Raw genomic sequence first — 25,980 nt, 5'->3', positions numbered from 1 at the left:
AGTTTGTACCCTTTGACCAACACCTCCCTATTTCTCCTGTGCCCCAGCTCTTGGCAACCACCGTTCACTCTCGGCTTCTTTAATTTGAACTTTTTAAGATTCCACATATAAGTAAGATCATAGAGTATTTGTCTTCTGTGTCTGGCTTATTAATCACTTAGCATAATGTTCTCCAGGTTCACCCATGTTGCAAATGACAGGATTTACTTCCTTTTAAATGATGAATAGTATTCCATTTTTGTGTGTGTGTGTGTTTGTATATATGTATGTGTGTGTGTGTGTGTATATATATATATATATATATATATATATATGTATATAAGCCACATTTTCTGTGTCCATTCATCTGTCAAAGGACACAGGTTGTTTCCATATCTTGGCCATTGTGAATAATGCTACATACAGTTAATATGAGATTACAGATATCTCTTCAAGATACTGATTTCCTTTCCTGTGGGTAAATACCCAGTAATGGGATTTCTGGATCATATGGTAGCTCTATTTTTAATTTTTTGAGGAGCCTTCATACTTTTTCCCATAATGGCTGCTACCTTACATTCCCATCAACAGTGTATGAGTGGCCCCTTCTCCTCGTCAACATGTATTATCCTTGTCTTTTTCATAATAGTCACCCTAACAGGTGTGAGGTAATAACGCATGGGTTTTTTTGTTTGTTTGTTTTGTTGCTGTTGTTGTTGTTTGAGACACAGTCTCGCTCTCTCCTCCAGGCTGGAGTGCAGTGGTGCAATCTCGGCTCACTGCAACCTCCGCGTCCCAGGTTCAAGCAATTTTCTGCCTCAGCCTCCCCAGTACCTGGGTCTACAGGCACATATCACCACACCCAGGTAATTTTTTGTATTTTTAGTAGAGATGGGGTTTCACCATATTGGCCAGGCTGGTCTCAAACTCTTGAGCTCGTGATCTGCCTGCCTCGGCCTCCCAAAGTGCTAGGATTACTGGCGTGAGCCACAGCACCCAGCCTAATCCATGTTTTTAATTTGCATTTCCCTGATGATCAGAGATGCCGACAACCTTTTTCTGTACCTTTGGTTATTTGTATGTCTTCTTTGGAATAATGTTTATTCAGGTCCTTTGCCCATTTTAAAAATCAAGTTACTTAGCTTTTTTGCTATTAAGTCATATGGGTTATTTACATGTTTTGAATATTAACCCCTTATCAGATATATGGTTTGCAAATATTTTCTCTCATTCCATAGGTTGCCTTTTCATTTTGTTGATTGTTTCCTTTGCTGTGGTTTTAGTTTGATGTAATCCCACTTGTTTATTTGCACTTTGGTTGCCTGTACTTTCTGTGTCATATCAGAAAAATCATTGTCAAGACTAATTAATGTCAAGGAGAATTTTTCGTATGTTTTCTCCTAGGAGTTTTATCATTTCTTATGTTTTAAGTCTTTAATTTATTTCTAGTTAATTTCTGTGCATGGTATAAGATATGGGTCCAATTTCATTACCTTGCATGTAGATGTCCAGTTTTTTTCAACACTATTTATTGAAAAGACCATTATTTCTCCATTGTGTATTTTAGGTACCATTCTCAAAGATTAGTTATTTGTATATTCATAAATTTATTTCTGGACTCTCCATTCTGTTTCATTGGCCTATGTCTCTATTTTTACACATAGACCAATGCATAAAATTAGAACCATACGGTTTTGATTATAATTTGTGATATAGTTTGAAATCAGGAAGCGTGATGCTTCTAGCTGTGTTCTTTCTCAAGATTGCTTGGGCTTATTGGGGGTCTTCTGTGGTTCCATATAAATTGTAGAATTTTTTTTCTATTTTTGTGAAAAATGCCATTGGAATTTTGATAGGAATTGCATTGAGTCTATGGATCACTTTGAGTAGTATGGACATTTTAACAGTATTAATGCTTCCAATCCATGGAGATGGGATATCTTCCCATTTATTTGTGTCTTTTTCAATTTCTTTCATCAATGTCTTATAGTTTTTAGCATATAGATCTTTCTGCTCCTTGGTTAAATTTGCTCCTAAGTATTTTCTGTAGCTATTGTAAATGGGATTGTTTTCTTAATTTCTTTTTCTAAAAGCTTATTGTTGGTGCACAGAACTACGATCAATGTTTTGTATGCTGATTTTGTGTCCTGCAACTTTACTGAATTTATTAGTTCTACTCGTTTTCTGGTGGAGTCTTTAGGTTTTCTGCATATAAGATCATGTCATCTGCAAACACAGACCATTTGACTTCTTTTCTTATTTGGATGCCTTTTATTTCTTTTTCTTGCCTAATTTATCTGGCTAGGAGTTCCAGTAGAAGTGGCAAGAGCAGGCATGCTTATCTTGTTCCTGATCTTGGAGAAAATGCTTTCAGGTTTTCACCATTAAATATGATCATAGCTGTAGGCTTGTGATATATGGTTTTTATGATGTTAAAGTACATTCCTTCTATACCTAACTTGTTGAGAATTTTTATTTTGAAAGGATGTTGAATTTTGTCTATGCTTTTTCTGCATTTATTGAGTTCGTTATATGATTTTTATCATTTATTCTGCTAATGTGGTGTATCATGTCTGTTGATTTGCATATGCTGAACCATCTTTGTTTCCCAGGGATAAACTGAACTTAATAACAGTGTATGATCCTTTTAATGTGTTGTTGAAATCAGTTTGCCAGTATTCTCTTGAGGATTTTTGCACCTAAGTTCAGCAGGGATATTGGTCTGTAATTTTCTTTTCTTATGGTGCTTTTATCTGGTTGTGGTAGGAGGTATTGCGAGTCTTGTAAAACAAGTTTGAAAGTCTTTATTCTCTTCAATATTTGGAAGAGTTTAGGAAGGACTGGCATTTATTCTTCTTTAAATGTTTGGTAGAATTCACCTGTGAAGCCATCTATCTGGTTCTGGACTTTTTATTTTTAGGTTTTTGATTACTTCCTCAGTCTCCTTACTAATTATTGGCCTGTTCAGATTTTCTATTTCTGTATGACTTATTTTTGATAGGTAGTATGTTTCTAGGAATTTATTCATTTCTTCTAGGTTATCTAATTTGTTAGTGTATAATTGCTATAATAGTCTCATAATACTTTATAGTTCTATTATATCAATTGTAATGCTACCTCTTTCATTTATAATTTTATTTGTTTGAGTTCTCTTTCTTTTTTTTCTTAGTCTAGCTAACGATTTGTCAATATTTTTTTTCGGAAAAAAAAACTCTTTCACTTTTCTTTTTTTTTTTTTTCTTTTTTTTTCTTTTTGCTTTTGTTTGAGACAGAGTCTCGCTCTGTCACCCCCAGGCTGGAGCGCAGTGGCACAGTCTCAGCTCACTGCAACCTCCACCTCCCGGGTTCAAGCAATTCTCTGCCTCAGCCTCCTGAGTAGCTGGGATTACAGGCGCCCACCTGTAATCCCTGTAATACAAAAAAGCCTGGCTAATTTTTGTATTTTTAGTAGAGACGGGGTTTCACCATCTTGACCAGGCTGGTGCTGACCTCCTGACCTCGTGATCTACCCACCTCAGCCTCCCAAAGTGCTGGGATTGCAGGTGTGAGCCGCCGTGACCAGCCTGATCTTTTCTATTACCTATTTAGTCTCTATTTCGTTTATTTCTGTTCTAATATTTATTTTCTTTCTTCTACCTTTGGGCTTAGTTTGCTCTTTTTCTAGTTCCTTATAGTGTAAAGTTAGTTTGTCTAATTGAGATATTTTTTTTGCTTAATGTAGGCATTTCTGGCTATCAGCTTTCATCTTAGAACTGCTTTTGCTGTATCCATAAATTTTGGTATGTTGTGTTTCCTTTTCCACTTGTCTCAAGATACTTTCTGATTTCCTTTTTGATTTCTTCTATGACCCATTGGTTGTTCAGGAGTATGTGGTTTAATTCCACATATGTGTGGATTTTTCAATTTTCTTCTTGTTGTAGATTTCTTGTTTTACACCATTATGATCAGAAAAGAAACTTGATACTATTTCCATCATCTTAAATATGTTAAGACTTGTTTTATGGCCCAATATATGACATTTCTTGGGGAATGTTTCACGTGTGCTTGAGAAAAAATTATATTCTCTTGCTGTTGAAGGCATTGTTCTGCAAAAGTCTGTTAGGTCTATTTGGTCTATAGTGCTATTCAAATTCACTCTTTTCTTATGAATTTTCTGTCTGGATGATCTGTCTATTATTGAAAGTGGGGTTTTGAAGTCCCCTACTATTATTATATTGCTATATATTTCTCCTTTCAGTTCTGTTAATATTTGCTTTACATATTTATGTGCTCCAATGTTAGGTACATACATACTTAAAATTAGTACACTCTTTTAATGAATTGACCCCTTTATCATTATATAGTGACCTTCTTTGTCACTTCTGACAGATTTTGACTGAAAGTCTATTTAGTCTGGTATAAGTATAGTCATTCTTTAGCTCTTTTGGTTACCATTTGCATGAAGTATCTTTTTTTATTCCTTCACTTTCCGTCTATGTGTACCTTTAAAGCAAAAGTGAATCTCTTATAGGTAGCATGTTGTTGGTTCTTGGATTTTTAAAATCTATTCAGCTACTGTGTCTTTTGATTGGAAAATTCAATCCATTTATATTTAAAGTAGTTACTGATAAGTAAGGATACACTTTTGCCAATTTGTTAATTCTTTTCTGATTGTTCTGTAGTTGGTTGTTGTTGTTGTTGTTGTTGCTGCTGCTGTTGTTGTTGTTATTGTTGTTGTTGTTGTTGTTGTTGTTGAGATGGATTCTTACTCCGTTGCACAGGCTGGAGTAGAGTGGCGTGATCTCTGCTCACTGCAACCTCCACCTCCTGGGTTCAAGTGATTCTCCTGCCTGAGCCTCCCGAGTAGCTGGGATTACAAGCATGCACCACCACTCCCGGCTAATTTTTGTGTGACAGGGTTTCACCATGTTGGCCAGGCTGGTCTCAAACTCCTGACCTCAAGCGATCTGCCCGCCTCAGCCTCCCAAAGATCTGGGATTACAGACATGAACCCCCACACCCAGCCTGTTCTGTAGTTCTTTTGTTCTTTCTCTCTTCGTATCTTCCTTTTTAATTTGTTGTTTTTCTGTCGTGTATTAAGCAGCATTTTTAAATAAGGGAATTATCGGAGTAAACAACTGGGGCCTTTCATTTTGGCACGAACATGTATACTGAATATTTACTGAGCTTCAGCTGTATGCTGGGCAGCATGCAGGGATCTGGCTGTGTCCACTGGCATATACTGTCCTGTCTGGAGTTGATGTTCAGGTGTTTTGGGTACGTCTGTACCTCTGCTCCCCAGCGAGCCCAGCAAGGGTGCTAAAGCAAGGCTTTTGTCTTCCACTTTTTGGCCTCACTAACATTTGACACATAGCTAAGTAAATAAGATTCCAATACCCGCTAACTTATTCATTTGAATACGCATGATTCATCTCAGATGGCTAAGGAATAAGATAGAAACCCCAGACTTCACAGTTTTGAGACAGGGGCCAAATTTCTAACTTAACTTCAAGTAACAATAATAGTAGCTAGCATTTATCTAGAGCCTCTCAGGGTCAGGCAGTGTTCTAAGCACTCCTCGTGTTTTCATCCACTTGATCCTCACAATAACCCCTCTGAAGCAGGTGCCACCATCCTCTCCACTTCTGCAGCAGAGAAGAGGCAGTGGAGAGGACGGAAATGAGCCGGGGCCTGGAGGTGGGCCCAGCAAGCAGCGCGGGGTCAGCATGGCGGTCACACTTCTCCGTTTCTCTCCCGGGCTCTCTGTGCTCTGGGACTTCCTTCGCTGCCAACGTTTTAGGGTCATGTATTTCTGGGCAGTGTGGATGACTAAGGTCTCAGATGCTTTTATGACTTGGAAAGCCCCCAAATATTATCTTGAAAGAGTTTACATTTTGACCTGATATGAACCCTACAACTGTTGTGCTGAAGTGACCAGACTTTAGGGCAGGGTTGGAGGGGGATGTGGGGCTGAGGGGCCAAAAGAAAATCATTTTTGGAAAGGAAAATGTAGAAGTGCCTGAAGGCATCATTCTCCTCCTCTTTTACTGGGAGAATTCTGTGACCCTGTGGCCATGCCGTAACTGTAGACGGGCAAAATCATAGACGACCCCCTTATTAATATGCAGAGAGCTCTGGACGGTCAACAAATTGAAGTGGAGAGGCTTTCAATGACACAGCCTAGATAGGCACCCATGGCAGTGAGTAAGCAGAACCCAGCCTGCGGGCAGCACTGGGCAGAGCAGGAGGCTGGCAGACCTACTCTGCGGAGGACAGTCCAGGACCCGGGTCAGACCACATGCAGGCAGAGAAAGGAGAGGCAGCCTGGTGGGAAATTCTCAAGTCCTTTCTGGGGTGTACCCCTGTGGTTTGAGAAGCATGGAAGACGTAAGGGCTGCTTCCAGATAAGGCAGACACAGGAACAAAAGCTAAGGGAACCTTGGTCCGTAGAGGAAATGAGAGTACAGTCTGGCAGCCTCATGGGCACCTGGAGTAGGGAGGAAGGGGCCAGGCCTCCTGGAAATCACCCCATTTGTGTACTTGCCGCTTCTATTTGTGTATGTATTTTTTTATTTCTATGCATTGTGCAATATCTTTTGTATGTGCCATTTTCTTTTACAAGAAGACGATAATATTCAGACATCTTAAATACTTGTCAAACACCATGCTACGTCAAATAGCACAGCTGGGACTTGAAACCAAGTCTTCCCACGTACAGAGTACAGTTCTTTCTGTAACTGCGCGTTTTAACACAGTTCTCAGTAGATGACATGATTGGAAAATTTTTGGTGCCTCATCCTAAATGTTCCTTCCAGATTGAGACATCTTCTTCCTTTCTTTCCACCCATTCTTGTTAGGAGGAAGTTAAATTCAGTTAGGAAATATACTTTGTTAACCTGAAAAGCATTGTTTCTTAATATAACAATGTTCTTGTTATAGTAGTAATAGAGAAATAACTGGAAAATAGAGAAAAGTGTTTCGACAAGTTCACCTTGAATTCCACCATGTTAAGAAAAACCGATGTTATCATTTTAGGGGCTTCCTTCTTGTCAGTTTTCCTGTTTGTGTAGTTCTAGTGTCTGTGAATGTTATAATTGTCATAATCACCATTCTTTGCTATACTAAAAACAGTGCTGCAATCAGCATCTTTTTTTTTTTTTTTTTTGCATAGTGCTTTTTAAATGTGTAGAACTATTCTTTTGGAATCAGTTTCCCAGAAGCACATGGCAATGTCAAAGGGTGTCCTGATCCTCCAGTATTTATAATCACAATCATCTTCCCCAAAATCGGACTAGGACTGACTCTATGTGTGTGAGTGTGTGTCTGTGTGTGTGTGTGTGTGTTTATCTTTAAATTGTACCATTTTCTATAGTATTACTGAGTGATTTTTAATTTTCCAGAAAGATGGTTCTTCTTTTTTTATCAGGTCGGTTTTTGTCTGTTGGCTCTCCCAAGTCCCTCAAGCATCCCCTTTTGGGTAAAGGGCATGGTTTCTGCTGCGGATGTTTGAAAGTAAACTCTGGAAATACTATAGCAGCGTACTTGAGCTCTTCCTGTGTGTCTCAGCAAGCTGTGTCCCCAGGGTCTAGCTCAGCACATAGGAGGTACTAAATATTTGTAGAACGAATGAGCAATAAATAAATGAATTTTTGGAAGAGGAACAAAATCTAGGAAAGAATTCATCTTCAGAGCTTTGTATTTCTGTGTTTCTCTTCTTCTGCAGCAGAAAATTCATGGAGGGATTGGTTTCCATTTCCTCTCTGTTTTTTCCATCTAATGAGACAGGGTCATCTCATGTTTTAGTTTCCATGTTTCTGCCATGCATGTTAAGTGCTGAATAAGGGTCTCATGTTCGGCTGTTGTCTTAGTTTGTTTTCTGTTGCTATAAGTGGATGCTAGAGACTGGGTAATTTGTAAAGCAAATGAATTTGTTTCTTACAGTTCTGGAGGCTGGGAAGTCTATGGGTGAGGGGCTGCATCTGGTGAGGGCTTCTTGCTGGTGGGGACTCACCGTAGAGTCCTGAGGTGACGTCAGGCATCACATGGCAAGGGGCCTGAGTGTGCTGGCTCAGGTCTGTCTTCCTATTCTTATAAAGCCACCAGTCTCATTACAGGGTCCCCACCCTGATGACCTTATCTAATCTTGATTATGCCCCAAAGGCCTCAACTCCTAATACCATTACAATGGGGATTAAGTTTCAACATGAATTTTGGAGGGGACATTAAAACCGTAGCAGTTGGGGGCTGGGTGTGGTGGCTTACACCTGTAATCCCAGCACTTTGGGAGGTCGAGGTGGGCAGATCATGAGGTCAAGAGATGGAGACCATACTGGCCAACATGGTGAAACCCCATCTCTACTAAAAATACAAAAATTAGCTGGGCGTGGTGATGCGTGCCTGTAATCCCAGCTACTCGGGAGGCTGAGGCAGGAGAATCACTTGAATCTGGGAGGCAGAGGTTGCAGTAAGCCAAGATTGCACCACTGCCCTCCAGCCTGACAACAGAACATGACTCCGTTAAAAAAAAAAAAAAAGCAGTTGGGAACACACAGGCTAGGAAGCAGAGGTTGAGCTTTGATGGCAGTTGTTAGGGGTCCACATCTCAGCTCTGCTGTTGGGAGCTGTGTAGGGGCAGTTTCTCTAACCACCCAGGGCACTGGTTACCTTGTGGTGAGTGATAATGAGAAGCCCAACCTTGTATAGGTGTTGGGAGGAAGTCAAATGCACGCAGGACACTTTCTACAGCATCCGGCAGGACTCAATAAATGGCACCAATGATCAATACATTTGAAATATTATTATAAACCATTTTATTTTATCTTTTAACATCTGGGGACACCTGTGCCAATTATTGTTCAATGAGACTTTCTTACTCTCCATTCTTTTTTCTAGAGCAACTAAGTCAAGATTTGGTAGATTGAGAGCAAAGAGTTGCTTCAGTATAAATAATACCACTGAAGAACGAGTTCACTAAGCCAGGGTGAAACATAGTTAACATTTCGCTGTACATGCTTCATCTTTTAATATTTTTTTTCTTAACTTCAACAGCAATACAAGATCAGTGCAAAAAAAAAAAAAGATATTGAAAAACACAGAAAAATAAAAATATTTTTAGAACTCCAGGCTGGGCATGGTGGTTCATGCCTGTAATCCCAGCACTTTGGGAGGCCAAGGTGGGTGGATCACTTGAGGTCAGGAGTTTGAGACCAGCCTGGCCAATGTGGTGAAACCCTGTCTCTATTAAAAATACAAAAATCAGCTGGGCGTGGTGGCGGACACCTATAATCCCAGTTACTTGGGAGGCTAAAGCACAAGAATTTATTGAACCTGGGAGGTAGAGGTTGCAGTGAGCCGAGATCACACCACTGCACTCCAGCCTGAGTGACAGGGTGAGACCTTGTCATAAATAAATAAATAAATAAATAAATAAATAAATAAAATTTTTAAACTCCAGTCATTTCATCTGCTGAAGGGGACAGCTGCTGTAATTTTTGTGTGTCCTTCAGATCTGCTTTCTAAACAGAGACAGGGAGAGGGAGGAGAAAAGAGCGTCAGGTTCAGGTTTTACAAACAAAAATAATAGACTCTATGTATTATCTATACTCATAGACTCATTAGGAACCTTTTTTCAAAGAATATTAATCACAAATAATTGGAGAACCTAGAATAAATTCTTTCATTTTGCTATATATATACACACACACACACACATATATATACACACACACACACGTATATATATACACACACACACATATATATATATATATATATTTTTTTTTTTTTTTGAGACAGAGTTTCGCTCTTATTGCCCAGGCTGGGGTGCAATGGCGTGATCTTAGCTCACTGCAACCTCTACCTCCCAGATTCAAGCAATTATCCTGCCTCAGCCTCCCGAGTAACTGGGATTACAGGCAAGCACCATCACATCTGCCTAATTTTGTATTTTCAGTAGAGACAGGGTTTCCCCATGTTGGCCAGGGTGGTCTCAAACTCCCGACCTCAGGTAATCTGCCAGCCTCAGCCTCCCAAAGTGCTGGGATTACAGGCATGAGCCACCACGCCCAGCCCATTTTGCATATTTTTAAATGGTGTCCATCTGTGTTCTGTGTTTTTCCTGTGATTTGTCACGGCCTCTATCCTACGTTCTACTTTTAGCTTGATATCTGGTAAGCATTTTTTCACACTTCTCCTTAGTCTTCATTGTCATAGGTTCTAATGGCTGCATCCTAGCCCCTTATTCTGAAGTACCAGCAGGTACTAACTTAGAAAGCTGAGTAGCAGTGACTCTGTAGGTCCCAGGGTCAGGACTCACTGCTTCCACTCCAGCTGCTCATTGCCAGCGCTGTTGTTTTGTGAACCTGTGTCGCTGTCTTTGCTTTGTTCCTCTGTAAAATGGCAGCAGAGTCACCTCCTTCCTAGCACTGCTATGAACGTTCAGTTAAGTGATGTGAGTTCAGTCCCCAGGCCTGTGCTGGCCCTTGGGCACCACCCTGCTCTACACCACACCCTAATTCTTGGCCTGGGCCGATTGTCTGGAGAGCTGCTCTTACCTCGGTTATGGCAGGGACCCCTGTTGAAATCCTGACTCAGGAGTGGTCTTTTAGTGTGTGCCATGTCATTTTTGCAGGGAAATGCCTAGAAGAGAAAATCGTGGGAGAACAGGCTGACCTCCCTCTTTTGTTATGTAATACTGTCCCCTTGCTTTCTGAAATGACCATCCGGTTGGCAAGGCCTCCTACGATGGCAAATGGACGAGAGGATGCACCCATTTCCCCACATTCACACCAGCAAGGAATGTTATAAGCCTGTCAGTGTTTTACTGTGTCAGGTGGACATTACATAGCATCTTGTGATTAATTGTATTTTTATTACTAAAGCAAATAGCACTTTTCCATGCAATTTTCCCCCATAGGACCAACCTGTCTATATGTAAAACCATCCATCTCCCTTTTGTTAACAAAAATTCCTAGTGATTTGGTGAGGATATCCAGAAAAGAGTAATCTATGCCATGAAGCATTTCTGCAATGAGAAATGCTGGCCTGTGAGCCAGAGTTGTTAGTGAGAGCCTGCAGAGCCCGGCCCTGGCTTTTGCTTTCCTGTCTGATGCAGGTGGAGGGCCTGGGTGATGGGTGCAATGGCCCTGAGCACCCGCCATCTGGAGAGGAATTACCACTGCGGATCACCCTGGGGCTGGGTGACCCTCCCTCCTCTGCACACCCCCAACCTCCACATCTTTCCTGAAGACACCAAGGGTTGGATTTCACCGTAATGTGACCCAGAGATGTAAACGGCTGCTGATGCTAAAACACTAGAGTGATATCTGGCAAAGAAAGAAGCATCCTTCCAGTGGAAGGCTGGCAAAACTAGGGCAACAGAGGGCGAGCCCCCAAAGTGCCAGGAGGATGTCACCTCCCAGGAAGGCCAGCCCTCTTTCCCTGGTGCTTTGGCCACAAGGGGACTCAGTGGCACAAGAAGGTCGTTAAACAACTATGACCAGGTCAGTAGCATCCTAAGCTTCGTTTTGTTTGTTCTGCATTGAGCTGTGGGCTGGTAGATCATTTTCACTTTTTGCTGCTCTACTGACGGAGGCAAATGCAATAAAAAATGTCATGGATGTGCAAATAAAATGGCAGTGTCTTTTCTAAGATTAACAGAGGATGTCACACACTTTGAATGGACTGAAAGCATTTGCCTTTTATTCTAAGTGTTTTCCTTGGCGGACAGGAGAGAAATACACACACACACACACACACACACACACACACACACACACGGCCAACATTTAGAACTTACAGAATTAAAGCCATTTTTTTTTTCATTTCATTTTCTCTATTGTCCTAGATTTGTGGGGAAAAAAGACAGTAGAGAGAGAATTTTATTCTAATTATTGGGACAGGAGAGATGGCTTAACAATTATTGTTCTGGAACAAAAGGTAAGACTGTCTCCTTGGAACATAAGGACAGACAGAAGCAGGGATGGACGGACGGGGGCAGTCTCTTTCGAGGTGTGCCTGCAGAACAGTGAGCTGCCGGCCATCAGGGACACGGTTTCCACGGCCAGCATTACTCTGTCATATTCACGGAATTCTGTTTTATTATTCTTTCAGAATACTGAAAAAGAAAAATAATTTCTGTTAGATTTTATAATTAAAATAATTCGTTTTTTCTGAAACATGAATTATGAAAATGATGTTTAAAGACTGAATTATTGGCAGCTAAAATCATTTCTCCTTGAAAGGCTGACTGTGAAACACACAGTATCACTGAAGGTATTTATTTAAAAATAGTATATTAAATTGAAAGCAATTATCAAGAACTAAATGGTTTTCAGGTCCTACAGGTTTTTAAACATTTTATGTTTTTTCTAACCAAATGCTTCTTTACATAGAAACTTTAACTTACCCTCCGTGGCCAGCACATTGAAATGCCAGTGCACAGTGAAGACTAACACTTACCAGCAACCAGAAATATGTTCACTTACAAGCTGAGAGCTCATTGTAAATGTTTCTTGTCATCTTGAATGGCACCATATGTGCTGATTCCATAACCCTAGCTATTCACTGCATTTATAATTTCGTCTTCCCTTACCAGTTCCTACTTCTAACCACTGCCTTTAAAAATCAAACTAGTAACACCAACCAAACCTGAAAAAACAAATTTCCCTGGTGCTATTCATTTATCCTTCTCCTCCTTTACTTCATTAAATACTTAATTGGAATGTATTAGCTTTGCATTAAAGGCAAGTTAGATGCCTAGAAATTTGGAAATTATCATCACTGTATGTGAAAGTAATGACATAAATTATAATTTAGAGAACAAAAAGGATTTTCTAAAATGTGAAACTGCATTATAGCAATGTTCTACTATTATTTCCCTTTTTGCTCTAGCTACTTTCTTGGGACATTAATGTGTTATTGAAATAGAATGTTTGCCCCATTTTATTTTCTAATATGAATTTGAAATCTTTATGAGGAAAATATTTAGAACTGAGATATTTTCCTGTATAAAAGAATATAATTATGGACAATAGTTGATGAATAAGCACAAGTAACTGAATAATCTCAAATGGTATAAATGCATTTCCTACATTTTAAGTTTAAATCAAAAGTTGCCAGTTCTCAAATACAAAACAATAGTATTTTGGAGAAAAAAAAATGACTAAATAAATATTATCTCTAGGAAAAGGTGCAGAAGTTCTAAATTTTGATGAAGCCTAATTTAGCAATTTTTCCTTTCCTGGTTATTGTTTTCTGTGACGGTGAGGAGGGGCTTTTGCCTTTATATTTATATCTGAACTATTTAATTTTTTTCAGTGAGAATATGTTCTTTTATTACTTTTGTAGTTTCTTTAAAGTTTTGAATGAAGCGGTCATATATTCCCATTATGCAGGTCTTGGGAAATAAAGAAGAAAAATCTTTTCTAGTTCTGTCATGAATTCCCCTGTGGCCAATGCATAATACTCATATAAGGTCAAAGCATTTTGGTCCTTTTTCTTTCCATTTAAATAAATGTTAACCATTCTCTGTATAATTTCAGGAAATTAAATGAGATTGGCAGATTAAATTAAATGCATATATATTAACTGGTATCTTTTCCTAATGTCCTTCCAACAACTTGATTGGTTGGACCAGACCCTCAGCCCACAGGGTCAGTGAGAGTGGATATGGTGTCACCCCTGCAACTTAAGAAAGTCAGAGTCAAAACAGATAAACACCACATTTTAATAATGTAAAGAGAACTGAGCAGGTTCCAGATTCGTATTACATCGTTTACTCCACACACAAGGCATGATTGAAAAATCAAGTTAAATCACCCTGTAATCTCACGGGCACCTTATGGCCTACGTACGCCCTAAGTTCCACCTTCACAATGTCCGTTAAAAGTTCCACCTTCACAATGTCCCTTAACTTGGGCTTAAAGGTTTAGCTGTTTGTATGTATGTTCCTAACATGGACAGAAGAGGCTACTTCGTACCTGCTTGTGCATTCACACATACACATGCCTGTACATGTCTTTTACTGGATAAGCGGGTATTTGTTTAATTCTGAAAGACAAGCAATGACATAATTAAGTGCTCCCATCTGAGGGATGACTGCAGTTGATTCTACTCCTTCTGGGCCCTGCTAATGGCCTTTCTCCCTCTGGCCTGCTCTCAGATATCTCAGGGGCTCTGCCTGTAAATAATTAATGGTGACTCTTAATGTGTGTTGGGAAGTGAAGCTGCCTTATTCACATGTATAACCGCTTACACACCAAGCCTTTTCCCGATTCCTCTTTTCAAAAGCACACAGCCAAGACACAATAATCTCCACTCAGACACAGCAATTCTGTGTTGGCATCTCAGGGATGATACAGATTGTGTGTGATGGTCATCCATTTAATTGGATTTTCAGAATGATTGCCTTTGAAATGGAGCAAGTCATGGCTTAGCGTGAGTTGTAAAGACCCTGGATTGGTATTAGGGCCTTTGCTCTGTAAGCAGCTTGCCTTTGCCTTTCTACAGAGCAGGATTTTTCAGCTTTGGTGGCAAGACTTTATACCTTGTGTCATATGGTAAGCCTTGCATTTAGAGTATAGACATTAGGACTCACCTTTTCTCTCAACATTTTGTTATGAAAAATTTCAAACATACACTAAAGTTGAAAGAATTGAACCATCTATAGTCATATGCATACCACTCAGGTCGCACCATTAACACTTCCAAAATTTCTCTCTTACCTTTCTATCCAACTGTTCACTCATTTTTAATGCATTTCAAAGCATATTGCAAACATCAGTACACTTCACTCTTAAATACTGTAGCACGCATAGTATGGACTAAGGTTCAGTATTGTTTGTAGTTTTTTTAGGTAAAATATATATAAAGTAAGATACACATATCTTAAATGGACTGCTTGATAAGTTTTGACAAATACAGCAACTGTGTAATGAAAACTCCAGTGAGATATAGAACCACCAAACTAATGTCCTTATGCCCCATCCACGGTAAAACTCGCTGTCTACCCTGTGCCCACGATCCACTCTTCTGACTTTTTATTCGCTGTACCTTAGAACAGCATATAAATGGAATCATTTTGTACAAAGTTTCTTTCACTCAGCATCTTTTTTGAGATTGCTATCAGTCTTTTCACACATCAATCGGTCCTTCCTTTTTATTGTTGAGTAGTTACTGTACCACAGTTTGTTTATTCATTCTCCTGTGGATGGATACTTGGGCTATTTACAGTTTGGAAATATGAATAAGGCTGCTATGAACATTCTTGGATACCTTTTTTGACATATTTATCTTGGGTAGATAAGAATGGAATTTTGTGTCACAGGGTAGGTATACATTTAGTTTTATAAGAAACCACCAGACCTGTTTCCAAAGTGATTGGACCATTTTGCACTCTAACCAATAAGGTATGAACATTCTGGTTGCTCCATTTCCTCATCAAGTAGTGTTGGTCTTACAATTTTAGCTATTCTGGTGAGAGCATAGTGGTATCTCATCGTGGTTTTAATTCGCATATCCCTGATGACCAATGACATTGAGCTTTTTGAATATTTTTTGCTGTTCAAATCTTTACCCTCTCTCTTTCGTTCTCTCTTTCTCTCTTTCTTTCTCCCTTCCCTTCCCTTGCTCCTTCCTTCCTTCCTTCTGTTTTGTTTTTTTTTTTTTTTTTTTTTTTTGAGGCAGGGTCTTGCTCTGTCACCGAGGCCAGTGGAGTGCAGTGGTGCAATCACAGCTCATTGAAGCCTTGACCTCCTGGGCTTAAGCCATCCTCCCACCTCTCAGCTTCCTGAGTAACTGGGACTACAGGTGTGCACCACCATGCCCAGCTAATTTTTAAAAATTTTTCGGGGCCGGGCGCGGTGGCTCAAGCCTGTAATCCCAGCACTTTGGGAGGCCGAGGCGGGCGGATCACAAGGTCAGGAGATCGAGACCACAGTGAAACCCCGTCTCTACTAAAAATACAAAAAAATTAGCCGGGCGCGGTGGCGGGCGCCTGTAGTCCTAGCTACTCAGGAGGCTGAGGCAGGAGAATGGCGTGAACCCAGGAGGCGAAGCTTGCAGTGAGCCGAGATCGTGCCACTGCACTCCAGCCTGGGCAACAGCGTGAGACTCCTTCTCAAAAAAAAAAAAAAAAAAAAAAAAAAATTTTCGTTAGAGACAGGGTCTGTATGTTTCCCACACTGGTCTCAAACTCCTAGGCTCAATGGATCCACCACCTTGACCTTCCAAAATGCTGGGATTACTTTGGTGTGAGCCACCATGCCCAGCCTGCTCATTTTCAACTGGATTGTTTGTCTTTTTATTATGGAGTTATGTGAGTTTTTATATTGTAGATACCATTCATTTTCAGATATGTTTTGAAAATATGTTATTGTGGTCTATAATTTGCCTATTTAACTTTAAATGGTATCTTTTGAGGAGCAGAAGTTTTAAATTTTGATGAAGCCTAATTTAGCAATTTTTCCTTTCCTGGTAATTTTTTTCTGTGTCCCATGTAAGAAACCTTTGCTTACCCTCAAGTCATGAAGATAGTCTTCCATATGATTTCCTAGAAGCTTCATAGTTTTAGCCTTTATGTTTAGGTCCATGATTCATCTCAATTATTTTTTCTTTTTTTAAAACTTTTTTTCAAGTTCAGAGGTACACGAGCAGGATGTGCTGGTTTGTTGCATAGGTAAACATGTGCCATGGGGATTTACTGAACAGATCATCCCATCACCCAAGTATTAAGCCCAGCATCCATTAGCCGTTCTTCCTTATGCTCTTTCCCCACCCTCCCTCACCACAGGTGCCCAGTGTGTGTTGTTCCCCTCATGTGTCCATGTGTTCTCATCAATCAGCTCCCACTTATAAGTGAGAACATGTGGTATGTGGTTTTCTGTTCCTGTGTTAGTTTGCTGAGGATAATGGCTTCCAACTTCATCCATGTCCCTGCAAAGAGATAATCTTATTCCTTTTTATGACTGCATAGTATCCTATGCTGTATATGTACCACATTTTCTTTTTCTTTTTTTCTTTTTTTTTGAGACAGAGTTTTGCTCTTGTTGACTAGGCTGGATCACAGTGGTGCTACCTCGGCTCACTGCAACCTCTGCCTCCCAGGTTCAAGCAATTCTCCTGCCTCAGCCTTCGTAACAGCTGAGATTACAGGTGCCCACCATGACGCCGGGCTAATTTTTTGTATTTTTAGTAGAGACGGGGTTTCACCATGTTCGCCTGGCTGGTCTTGAACTCCTGGCCTCAGGTGATCCAACTGCCTTGGCCTCCCAAAGTGCTGGGATTATAGGTGTGAGCCATCACACCCAGCCACCACATTTTCTTTATCCGGTCTATCACTGATGGGCATTTGGGTTGATTCTATGACTTTGCTATTGTAAATAGTGCTGTAATGAACATGTGTATGCCATCTCAAGATAATATTTGTGTATGGTGAAAAGTAGGGGTCATTGCTTTTTATTAAATGAGGGTGTCCAGTTGCTCCAGCACTATTTACTGAAAAGACTTTGCTTTTCCCATTGTACTGCTTTGGCTCCCTTGTCAAAAATCAATTGGATGTACAAGCACAGGTCTATTTTTCAACCCTCTATTCTGTCCCTTGGAGCCATTTGTCTATACCCAGTACCATACTGTCTTGATTATTATAGCTTTGTAGTTTGTTTCTTGGAAGGATAATGGCTTCCAACTCCATCCTGCCAATGTCTTGAAATCAGGTAGTGTACATTCTCCAACTCTCTTCATTTTCAAGATTGCTTTGGCTATTCTAGGTCTTTCAAATTTCCATATAAACTTAAGAATCAGATTGTCAATTTATTTCCCCAAAAAATGACCCTATTGGAATCATAGTTGGGATTAAATTGAATCTATAGATAAAATCAAAGAGAACTGACATCTTAACAGTACTAAGTCTTCTAATACATGAAGATGGATGTCTTCCCACTTATTTAGGTCTTATTCAATTTCTCTCAGCAATGTTGTATGTTTTCAGCATACAGATCTTGCCAATCTTTTATTACATTTTTTTTCTAAGAATGTAATTTTATACTATCCTAAACTACTTTTTCAATTTTTCAAATGTTAGCTGCGATTATGTGATTCATTTTTGTGAGGTGTATGTCTGTGAGCCAACCGTGCTATGCATTTACATTTAAAAAGAAAAACAAGGCCAGGCACAGTGGCTCACGCCTGTAATCCCAGCACTTTGAGAGGTTGAGGTGGGTGGATCACTTGAGGTCGAGAGTTTGAGACTAGCCTGGCCAACATGGTGAAACCCTGTCTCTACTAAAAATACAAAAATTAGCCAGACTTGGTGGCTTGCACCTGTAATCCCAGCTACTCAGGACGTTGAGACGTGAGAATCACTTGAACCCAGGAGGTGGAGATTGCAGTGAGCCGATATCGTGCCACTGCACACCAGTCTGGGAGGCAGAGTGAAACTGTCTCAAAAAAAAAAAAAAAAAAAGAAAAAAGAAGAAGAAAATCAATCCAAAGCCTGTTTTATTCATCCCTTCAGAGAGGCAGCACAAAGATGGGGTGGGTTTAGCCTGAGAGCTGGGAGACCAAACTTCTGTCCCAGTTTGCCTCTACTGGCTGTGTGAACTTGGCCAAGAATGATTGTGTTGAAGTCAAAATAAAAATATACAGATAAATTTTTATTTTTATTTTTTATTTGTACAAATTTGTGGGGTGTAAGTGACATTTTGTTATGTGTATATAGTGCATAGTGATCCAGTCAGGGCATTTAGGGTGTCTATCACCTGAATACAGTACATTTTTGTTAACTATAGTTACCCTACTCTGCTGTCAAACATTGAATTTATTCCTTCTTACTGTATGCTTGTACCCTTTAACCCACTTTTGTTCATCCTCCCTGCTCCCACACTCACCCTTCCCAGTCTCTGTTATTTGTTTTTCCCATTTTTCCACTCTCTTCCTCCATGTGATCAAATTTTTAGCTCCCACAAATAAGTGAGAACATGCGATATTTGTCTTTTTGTGCCTGCTTATTACACTTAAGATAATGACCTCCGGTTCCATCCATGCTGTTGCAAATGAAAAGAGAATTTTTTTTTTTTTTTTTTTTAGACAGAGTTTCACTCTGTCACCCAGTCTGGAGTGCAGTGGTGTGATCTCAGCTCACTGCAACCTCAGGCTCCTGGGTTCAAGTGATCCTCGTGCCTCAGCCACCTAAGTAGCTGGGATTACAGATGCATGCCACCACGCCCAGCTAATTTTTGTGTTTTTAATAGAGACGGGGTTTCACCATGTTGGCCAGGCTGGTCTCGAACTCTTGACCTCAAGTAATCTGCCTGCCTCAGACTCCCAAAGTACTGGGATTACAGGCGTGAGCCACCATGCCCAGCCTGAAAAGAATTTTAAAATCTAATGTTTTATTGGGATATAAGAATTGTAATTTGTGATATATATATATATATATATAGAGAGAGAGAGAGAGAGAGAGAGAGAGAGAGAGAGTTGATATGTTTGAAGAATAAAGAGAAAGTTGGCAGTTTTGTAATAAAAAGGAGAAATGTTAGGGGTGTTTTACAAGAAAATCTATTAGTATTAGCAAGATTTTGGAGAGTTGGCAAGTTATGATGGGTGAGTGACAGTTGTGGGTAAAGCTAGTTTTAGAGTCGTTTTAGTAGTTATTAGATAAAACTGGTTTTAGTTGTAGTAGACATTTTTAGTAGTCGGACTTGTAGAGAATTATATTTTTGGAGTAATGTTACATGCCCGGAGTGCTTTTTCTTCTTGGCTTCTCAGCTCTGTTTTAGTAGGGTGTAAAAACAATAATCCAATTTGCATGATCACCTTTCACAACAGTATTCTTTACCTATTTCTGCTGTCACTCCACGCAATCAGAATTTAACTCCTCATCCATTGCGGTCTTTTCTGTAATATCTATGGAGAGAAAGCTTTTTACTGTTGTTCCCTAACCTCTTTGGAAATCTGGTAGAAGTTTTGAATTTTGTCCTTGGAAAAATGTACACACACACATCCAGTTTTGTGTACAATTTTAGGATGTTCAGGAAACTTTAGAAGCCTGTTAGCCTTTCGGGTTCCACAGACCCTCACTGTGAACCCCTTCTAGAGTGGAAGCTCAGGGAGGGCAAAAGGCCGCCGTCGTTTCCCTCTGCTCCTTCTGCACCCAGCGAGTGCTCGGCCCATCATGGCCGCTCAGTAAATGACTGTCGCTTTTGTTGAATGGCCCGGGTGCTGGATCGTGGCCTCCCGCAAGGCTGACCTCTCCTCCCGAGTGGCACCAGGTGCTCAGATGACCTGGAGCAGCCCAGTGCTCTGGTGAACCAGCGCGATCCGAGGCCCAGTGTTTCGGGGGTTGTCCCAGATTGTTACGCAGCGCGTTTGTGCAAGAGCAGGTCTGGAGTGAGGGCTGCTGATTCTAAATCCCACGCCCTTCGTGGGGTTTTCTAGGCTGGCAGGGAAAGCGTCCAGATCTACACACCCCCAGGAGTTGGCCTGTCTTTCTTCCATCACTAAATACTCTATCCCCTGTGGGCACAGCAGCGGGACAGTTTGGCTGAGACCTCCAGCTCTCTCGCCAAAGCCCCTGCTCCTCCGCTGCTGTCGGTGAGGTCAGCCCGGCTGCTCCCCCGCAGGCAGCTGTCCCCAGTGCCCTGGAAGGGCTCCAGGTGGCAGTCTCACTGCAGAATCCTCCTAGCTGTGCTCGCTGCCCGGTGCCTTCGCAGACAGCCCGCTTCTCTGAGGCAGGGTTGCAGGTCGCGGGGTGGCGAGTGCAGGGAGCATTGCAGGGCCATGCCTTTCTCTTCCTGAAGCCCCCACGATCGTGCAATGGACCGCACATCCCTCTGCTGTGTTCTACGATGATTCTCAAGAGCAGGCAGGCAGTTGACGGTGACGCTGTGTGTGCGCTTCCTCCCACGCAGGTGCTGGGGACATGGGCAGCAAACCGTCCACGCCAGGCGGTGACCCTACAGCGCAGTCCCCGAGGACGGAAGGCATTCGCGCCGCGTACAGGCAGGGAGACCGTGGCGGCGCCCGGGACCTGCTCAAGGAGGCCTGCGACCAGTGCACGTCCCAGCTGGAAAAGGTAGGGGGAGTGCCTGCCCCTGCGGCCACCAATGCAGTCCTGGGCTGGAGGAAGGTGACCGCTCAGATGATTTTCTCGTTCTTGTCATAACTGTAATGAGCATTCTTACTGTGTTCTGGAAATGCCTCATTTTGCATATAAACTTGTGGGCGCCTTTCCTTTCCAATTGACTTCTCAGTCTGCTATCACCTAAGCAGGCCCCTGCCACCTTTTCATGGGAGGGCTTTGAGGGACAGGGGTGGGGTCACTTAAATGTAAAGAACAAAATGCCACCCAGAGACTTAACCTACTGTATTCTTTTACGCTTTTTGTCATTATAAAAAGTAGCACATGCTGGAAAAATAAAATGTAGAAAATATATAAAAGTAGGAAAAATGGGACAAAAAAGTAACCAAATTTCTAATACACCCTAAAACCCACTTAACGGTTTTGCTGTATTTTCTTCCAGCCTGCCGATCTGAGCATACATTGTTGTTGTTGCTGTTGTTGTTTCTAATATAGATGCCACCAGATTGCATATATGGTTATGCAGCTGCTGCTTGTACTTTTATAATATTATTTTAATAATTTTTCAGATGATTAAAAATTCCTTATAGGTGTCTCGTTCAATGGATACATGACATTCCATCTACAGGGAATGTGTTCACCCGGCTATTTATCTTGGTTGGATATGTGGATTGCTTCTCATTTCTTACTAATATAAATGATGCTCTATTGAATGTTTTTGCCGAATTCTTTTCTTATTGTAATGTTATTTTCTTAGCATAGATGTATGGGGATTGAGAATGTGGATATGAGGACTTTTAAAGTTTTGGAGTACATGCCAAGCTGTTTTCCAAAAATCTTCTACAGATTAACCCTGCCAGCAACAATTGGAGTGGGCCCTTACCACGTTTTTTGCCCTTGTGGGAGATTCTTATTGGTTATTATCATGAAAATACCTTAAGGATGTTTTATTTGCATTACTTTGATTAGGACAGGTTTAATATGTTTCCATTTAATTGATAGTTAGAATTCATTCAATTCCTAAAACTCCAACCTGTTCTCAGAAGTGTAAGAGATTGGGAGAGGGGCAGTACTGCATGCTTGGGAATTGTTAAGCATAAGGAAGGCATTTGAAATCCCTCTGATTAGGAATTCATGGTGGATATAGCAAAGGACCATTCTTCTGTACAGGGAGAGCTGCGCTATGCACATGAGCAGGTCAGAGCTGTGGGCTCTTCGGGTGGACAGCAGTGGCCTCAAGCAGGGAAGAGCTGTGCAGCAAACACAGCCTGGCATCCCTGCCAAGTGGCCAAGCAGCCAGAGATAGTGGCTCATTTCAGAGCTGTGCAGATTCAGGGATGTGGCAGCAGCAGGAGATGCTGATGGGGGAAGATGATCACGGAGGGGCCCGAGAGCCAAAGGGGATGTGATTTCATCCTGAGGGTGGAAAAGCTGTTAAAGAGAGTGGCATCATAATTTGGGAAAGGGCACTCTTGCTGATATTTGAATAAAGGAAAACAGAGTCCTGGGTGTGGGTCTCTTCTCTGTAGCATCATGGACAGTGGCAACTCAAAATCAAAAAGGTTCCTAGAAAGCTGCCTCTCTGCTGAATACAACATTGATGAAATCCTAGCTGATTGGACTTTAAGAAGACAGTGAGGAAAAGGATGGATACATCTGTGTTTTCATAAAAATGTAAAATTATAGTTCCAAAAAATACCATAATTAAGAGTCAAGGATTGATGCAAAAGGAGAAGGTATATGGCTAATATCCTTCATTGACAAAGAGCTTTTATAAGTCAATATGAAATAATAATATAACTTTCAAAAGGGCAACAGGACATGGAAGCAGCAAAATAAAGGTAAAGAAAGTAGAAGGCATGAAATTGTAAAAATAATTTGAAAGTTTTGAAATAGAAAGCAAAGTAGAAAGAAGTAGAAATGACCACCAAATGAAAAATTGATTCTTTGAAGAGATTAATAAAATGGAAAATCTCTGGTGAGAGTAAAAGATGAAAAAGAAGAAATAGATAAATCAGGAATATAAAAGAGACCTTCACGACAGTTTATACAAGCATTAAAAACATAACAACAGAATGTATTATGAGCAAGTTTATGTTAAAACACTCAAAAATTTAGATGAAATGAACAAATAAAAATAAAAATTTAACTTTGAAAAGAAAGAGAAAGCATGAATAGTCTTTCAACCATGAAGGAAATAAATCAATCATGTAAAACCTTCTGACAAAACAAATTCTAGGTCTACATGGTTTTACTCGTGTGTTCTACCAAATAATAAAATCACTTGTCCAGAAAATAGAAAAAGAGGGTGCACTCCCCTCCCCCGTTCCTTTGATGAAGCTAACACAACCTCAATACCAAGAGTAGGTGAGAACAGTACCTGGAATGAAAATGACTAAGGATATGAATAGGCAAATAGACACACACACACCTGAACGATATTCAGATGGATGGTACACATATGTAAAGTTATTCAACTTTGTTAAAGCTTATAGAAAGGTAAATTAAACAAAAATGAAACAACATTTTTAAGTTAATCAGATTGACACCTTAAAGTTTGATAAAAATCAGAAGGAAGGCTATGGGAACTTACACACCTTTATTCAATGCTACTAGGAATATACTAGGAATGTGTGCAGCCTCTTTGGAAGGCCATCTGAAAATGCTTATCAAATTTTCAAATTTCATCATCTTTGACCCAGCAAAACTACTGCTAGGAACTTACCCCTACAGATTTACTTGAAAAAAAAATTACCAAGTTGTATGTGTAAGGATGTTCACTCAAGTTGTGTTTAAGATAGCACAACCTTGAAAACTGCCTAACTGTTCCATCCACAGGAGAAGGCTGCTACAGAAATGTCAGTCTGTCCAGGTCCTAGAATACCACACAGCACTCCAAAAGCACAAAATAATCTCTAGCAGCTGTTTTGGAAAGAACTCCAGTGTAACTTAATGTAATAAGCGCAGAACTTCTGCTTCCGGGAAGATGGAGGGAACATGGAGGTTGTTTACTTTGCCCTCTTCTCACTAAGTGCACTAAAGCTCTAGACGTTACATGTAAAACAAACGTAGGATTCTGAAAGGTGGAGAAAAGAAGGCAGACTAGCTGGTGGTCTCAGTACTTAAGGAAATCGCAGTAGTACGTTTTTGGGTTTTACTTTTATCTCATACGTCCCAAACCAGATACTGAGGAAGTTGGCAATCCAGAAACACAAACTGGCACAGAGGAGAAAAGAAAAAAATCCAAGGAAAGCCTGCTCTCTCTAACCAAAGCACCAGGAAAGGCACAGCAAAGCCAGGCAGGAAACTTATAGGCAATCACCAAACCCCCTTCGGCCAAACACTGCAGAAATATGCTTGCAGACCGGCCCTACCTCTCACCAGCAAAGGCCAGGTGGAGAGCCTAGAGTTCCACCCTTGCCAGGCTGTAACAGGCACCTCAATCATCCCCACCCCAGGGTGTCAGAGAAGGCTGTGAGGAGCTGGGGTGCTAATCCCCACCAGGTGGTGACAACATCCCCCCATCACCATCAGTGGACAGCATGTGGGGAGCCTGGACTTCTGTCCCCACCCAGCCTGTCAGTAATGAGACATGTGTTCCCCATATAACTAGGGTAGAATTGAAGCAGGCCTGGAGGAGAATCTCAAGTCCCAACTCTGCCCAGCAATAACAAGGAGCCCCTGCTTACTGGTGGTCAACTGATTATAAGTATAGCCCCCAGATTTCCACCCCACCAGGCAGCATTGAGGGGCCATCCCTGTTTACCCACCAGAGCGGCATCAGAGGAGGCCTGCCAAAACACAAGATTGAAGTAAGATCCAGAGTCTTAAAACATAATGCCCCAAATATCCAGGCCATTAAAAAAATTACTTATAATTACCAAGAACCAGAAAGATCACAAACTCACTGAGACAAGATGACCAAGAGAGGCCAGGAGCAGGATGACTCCAACGTTAGAATTATCTAACAAGGATTTTAAGGTAGTCATCATAAAAATGCTTCTGTGGGCAATTATAAATATACTTGAAACAAATGGAATAATAGAAAGTTTCAGCAAAGAAATAAAAGACACAAGGAGAACCAAATGAAGATTTTAGAACTTAAAAGTACAATACCTGAAATTAAAAAAAAAAAAAAAAAAACTCGATGAATGGGTTCAACTGTAGAATGGAGAAGAGAGGACAGGGGAAAGAATCAGGGAGAAGGCAGAACAGTAGAAATTACCCACTCTGGAAATAAAGCCAAAACAAAAGAAAATAGACTGAAAAAATGAACAGAGCCTCATGGACATGTGAGGATTTTAACAGAAGATCTAACATTCATGTCATCAGAATCCCAGGAGAGTAGACAGAAGGCAAGACTGAAGGAGAACTCAAAGAGACAATGGCTGAAAACTTCTCAAACTGGCAGAGGACATAAATGCTCAGATTGAAGAAGTTGAAAACAAACAGGACATACCCAGAGAAATCCATTCCAAGTGCATCATAGTCCAGCTTATTAAAACTAAAGACAAAACAAAATAAAACCTTGAAAGTAGTCAAAGAGAAACATTGCCTTTAGGGGAAAAACATCCAAAAGACAAAAATTACCAACATCAGAAGGGAAACACAGAACATCATTACAGATCCTGCAGATATCAAAAAGATAATAAGGGGACATTATGAATAGCTCTAAACACATACATTGGATAACTTAGATGAAACGGACAAATCCTTGAAAAGTAGAAATTACCACAACTTAATAGGAAATACATAATTTGAATAACCTTTTAACTATGCAGAAAATTCTATTCATAATTTTAAACTTCCCCCAAAAATAAATTTACAGATCCAGATGGCTTCACTGGATAATTCTACCTAACATTTAAAGAATTAATACCAATTCTACATAGTCTCTTCTAGAAAATAGAAGAGGGAACATTTTTTAACACTTTCATCAAGGCTGT

At 40.5% G+C, this 25,980-nt stretch overlaps 1 protein-coding gene across 8 annotated transcripts in view; it reads left to right on the top strand.

The window, feature by feature from the left end:
• The window catches only part of LOC105499251 (leucine rich repeat kinase 1), a 154,786-nt gene that overhangs the window by 35,554 nt on the left and 93,252 nt on the right, over positions 1–25,980 (top strand). For 7 of the 8 annotated variants that reach the window (XM_011771766.3, XM_071100553.1, XM_071100555.1 and 4 more), the window contains one exon: positions 20,865–21,028. In XM_011771766.3, the coding sequence (XP_011770068.2) occupies positions 20,865–21,028 (164 nt within the window). Of the gene's footprint in view, positions 1–10,514; positions 11,460–20,864; positions 21,029–25,980 lie in introns of those variants that run through there. The other variant, XM_071100554.1, reaches the window with a different exon arrangement.

Source organism: Macaca nemestrina, chromosome 7 (genome assembly GCF_043159975.1).
Source record: "Macaca nemestrina isolate mMacNem1 chromosome 7, mMacNem.hap1, whole genome shotgun sequence".
NCBI classification, from domain to species: domain Eukaryota; kingdom Metazoa; phylum Chordata; class Mammalia; order Primates; family Cercopithecidae; genus Macaca; species Macaca nemestrina.
The sequence above is the reverse complement of the archived record's forward strand: the minus strand, read 5'-3'. Positions and strand labels throughout refer to the sequence as shown.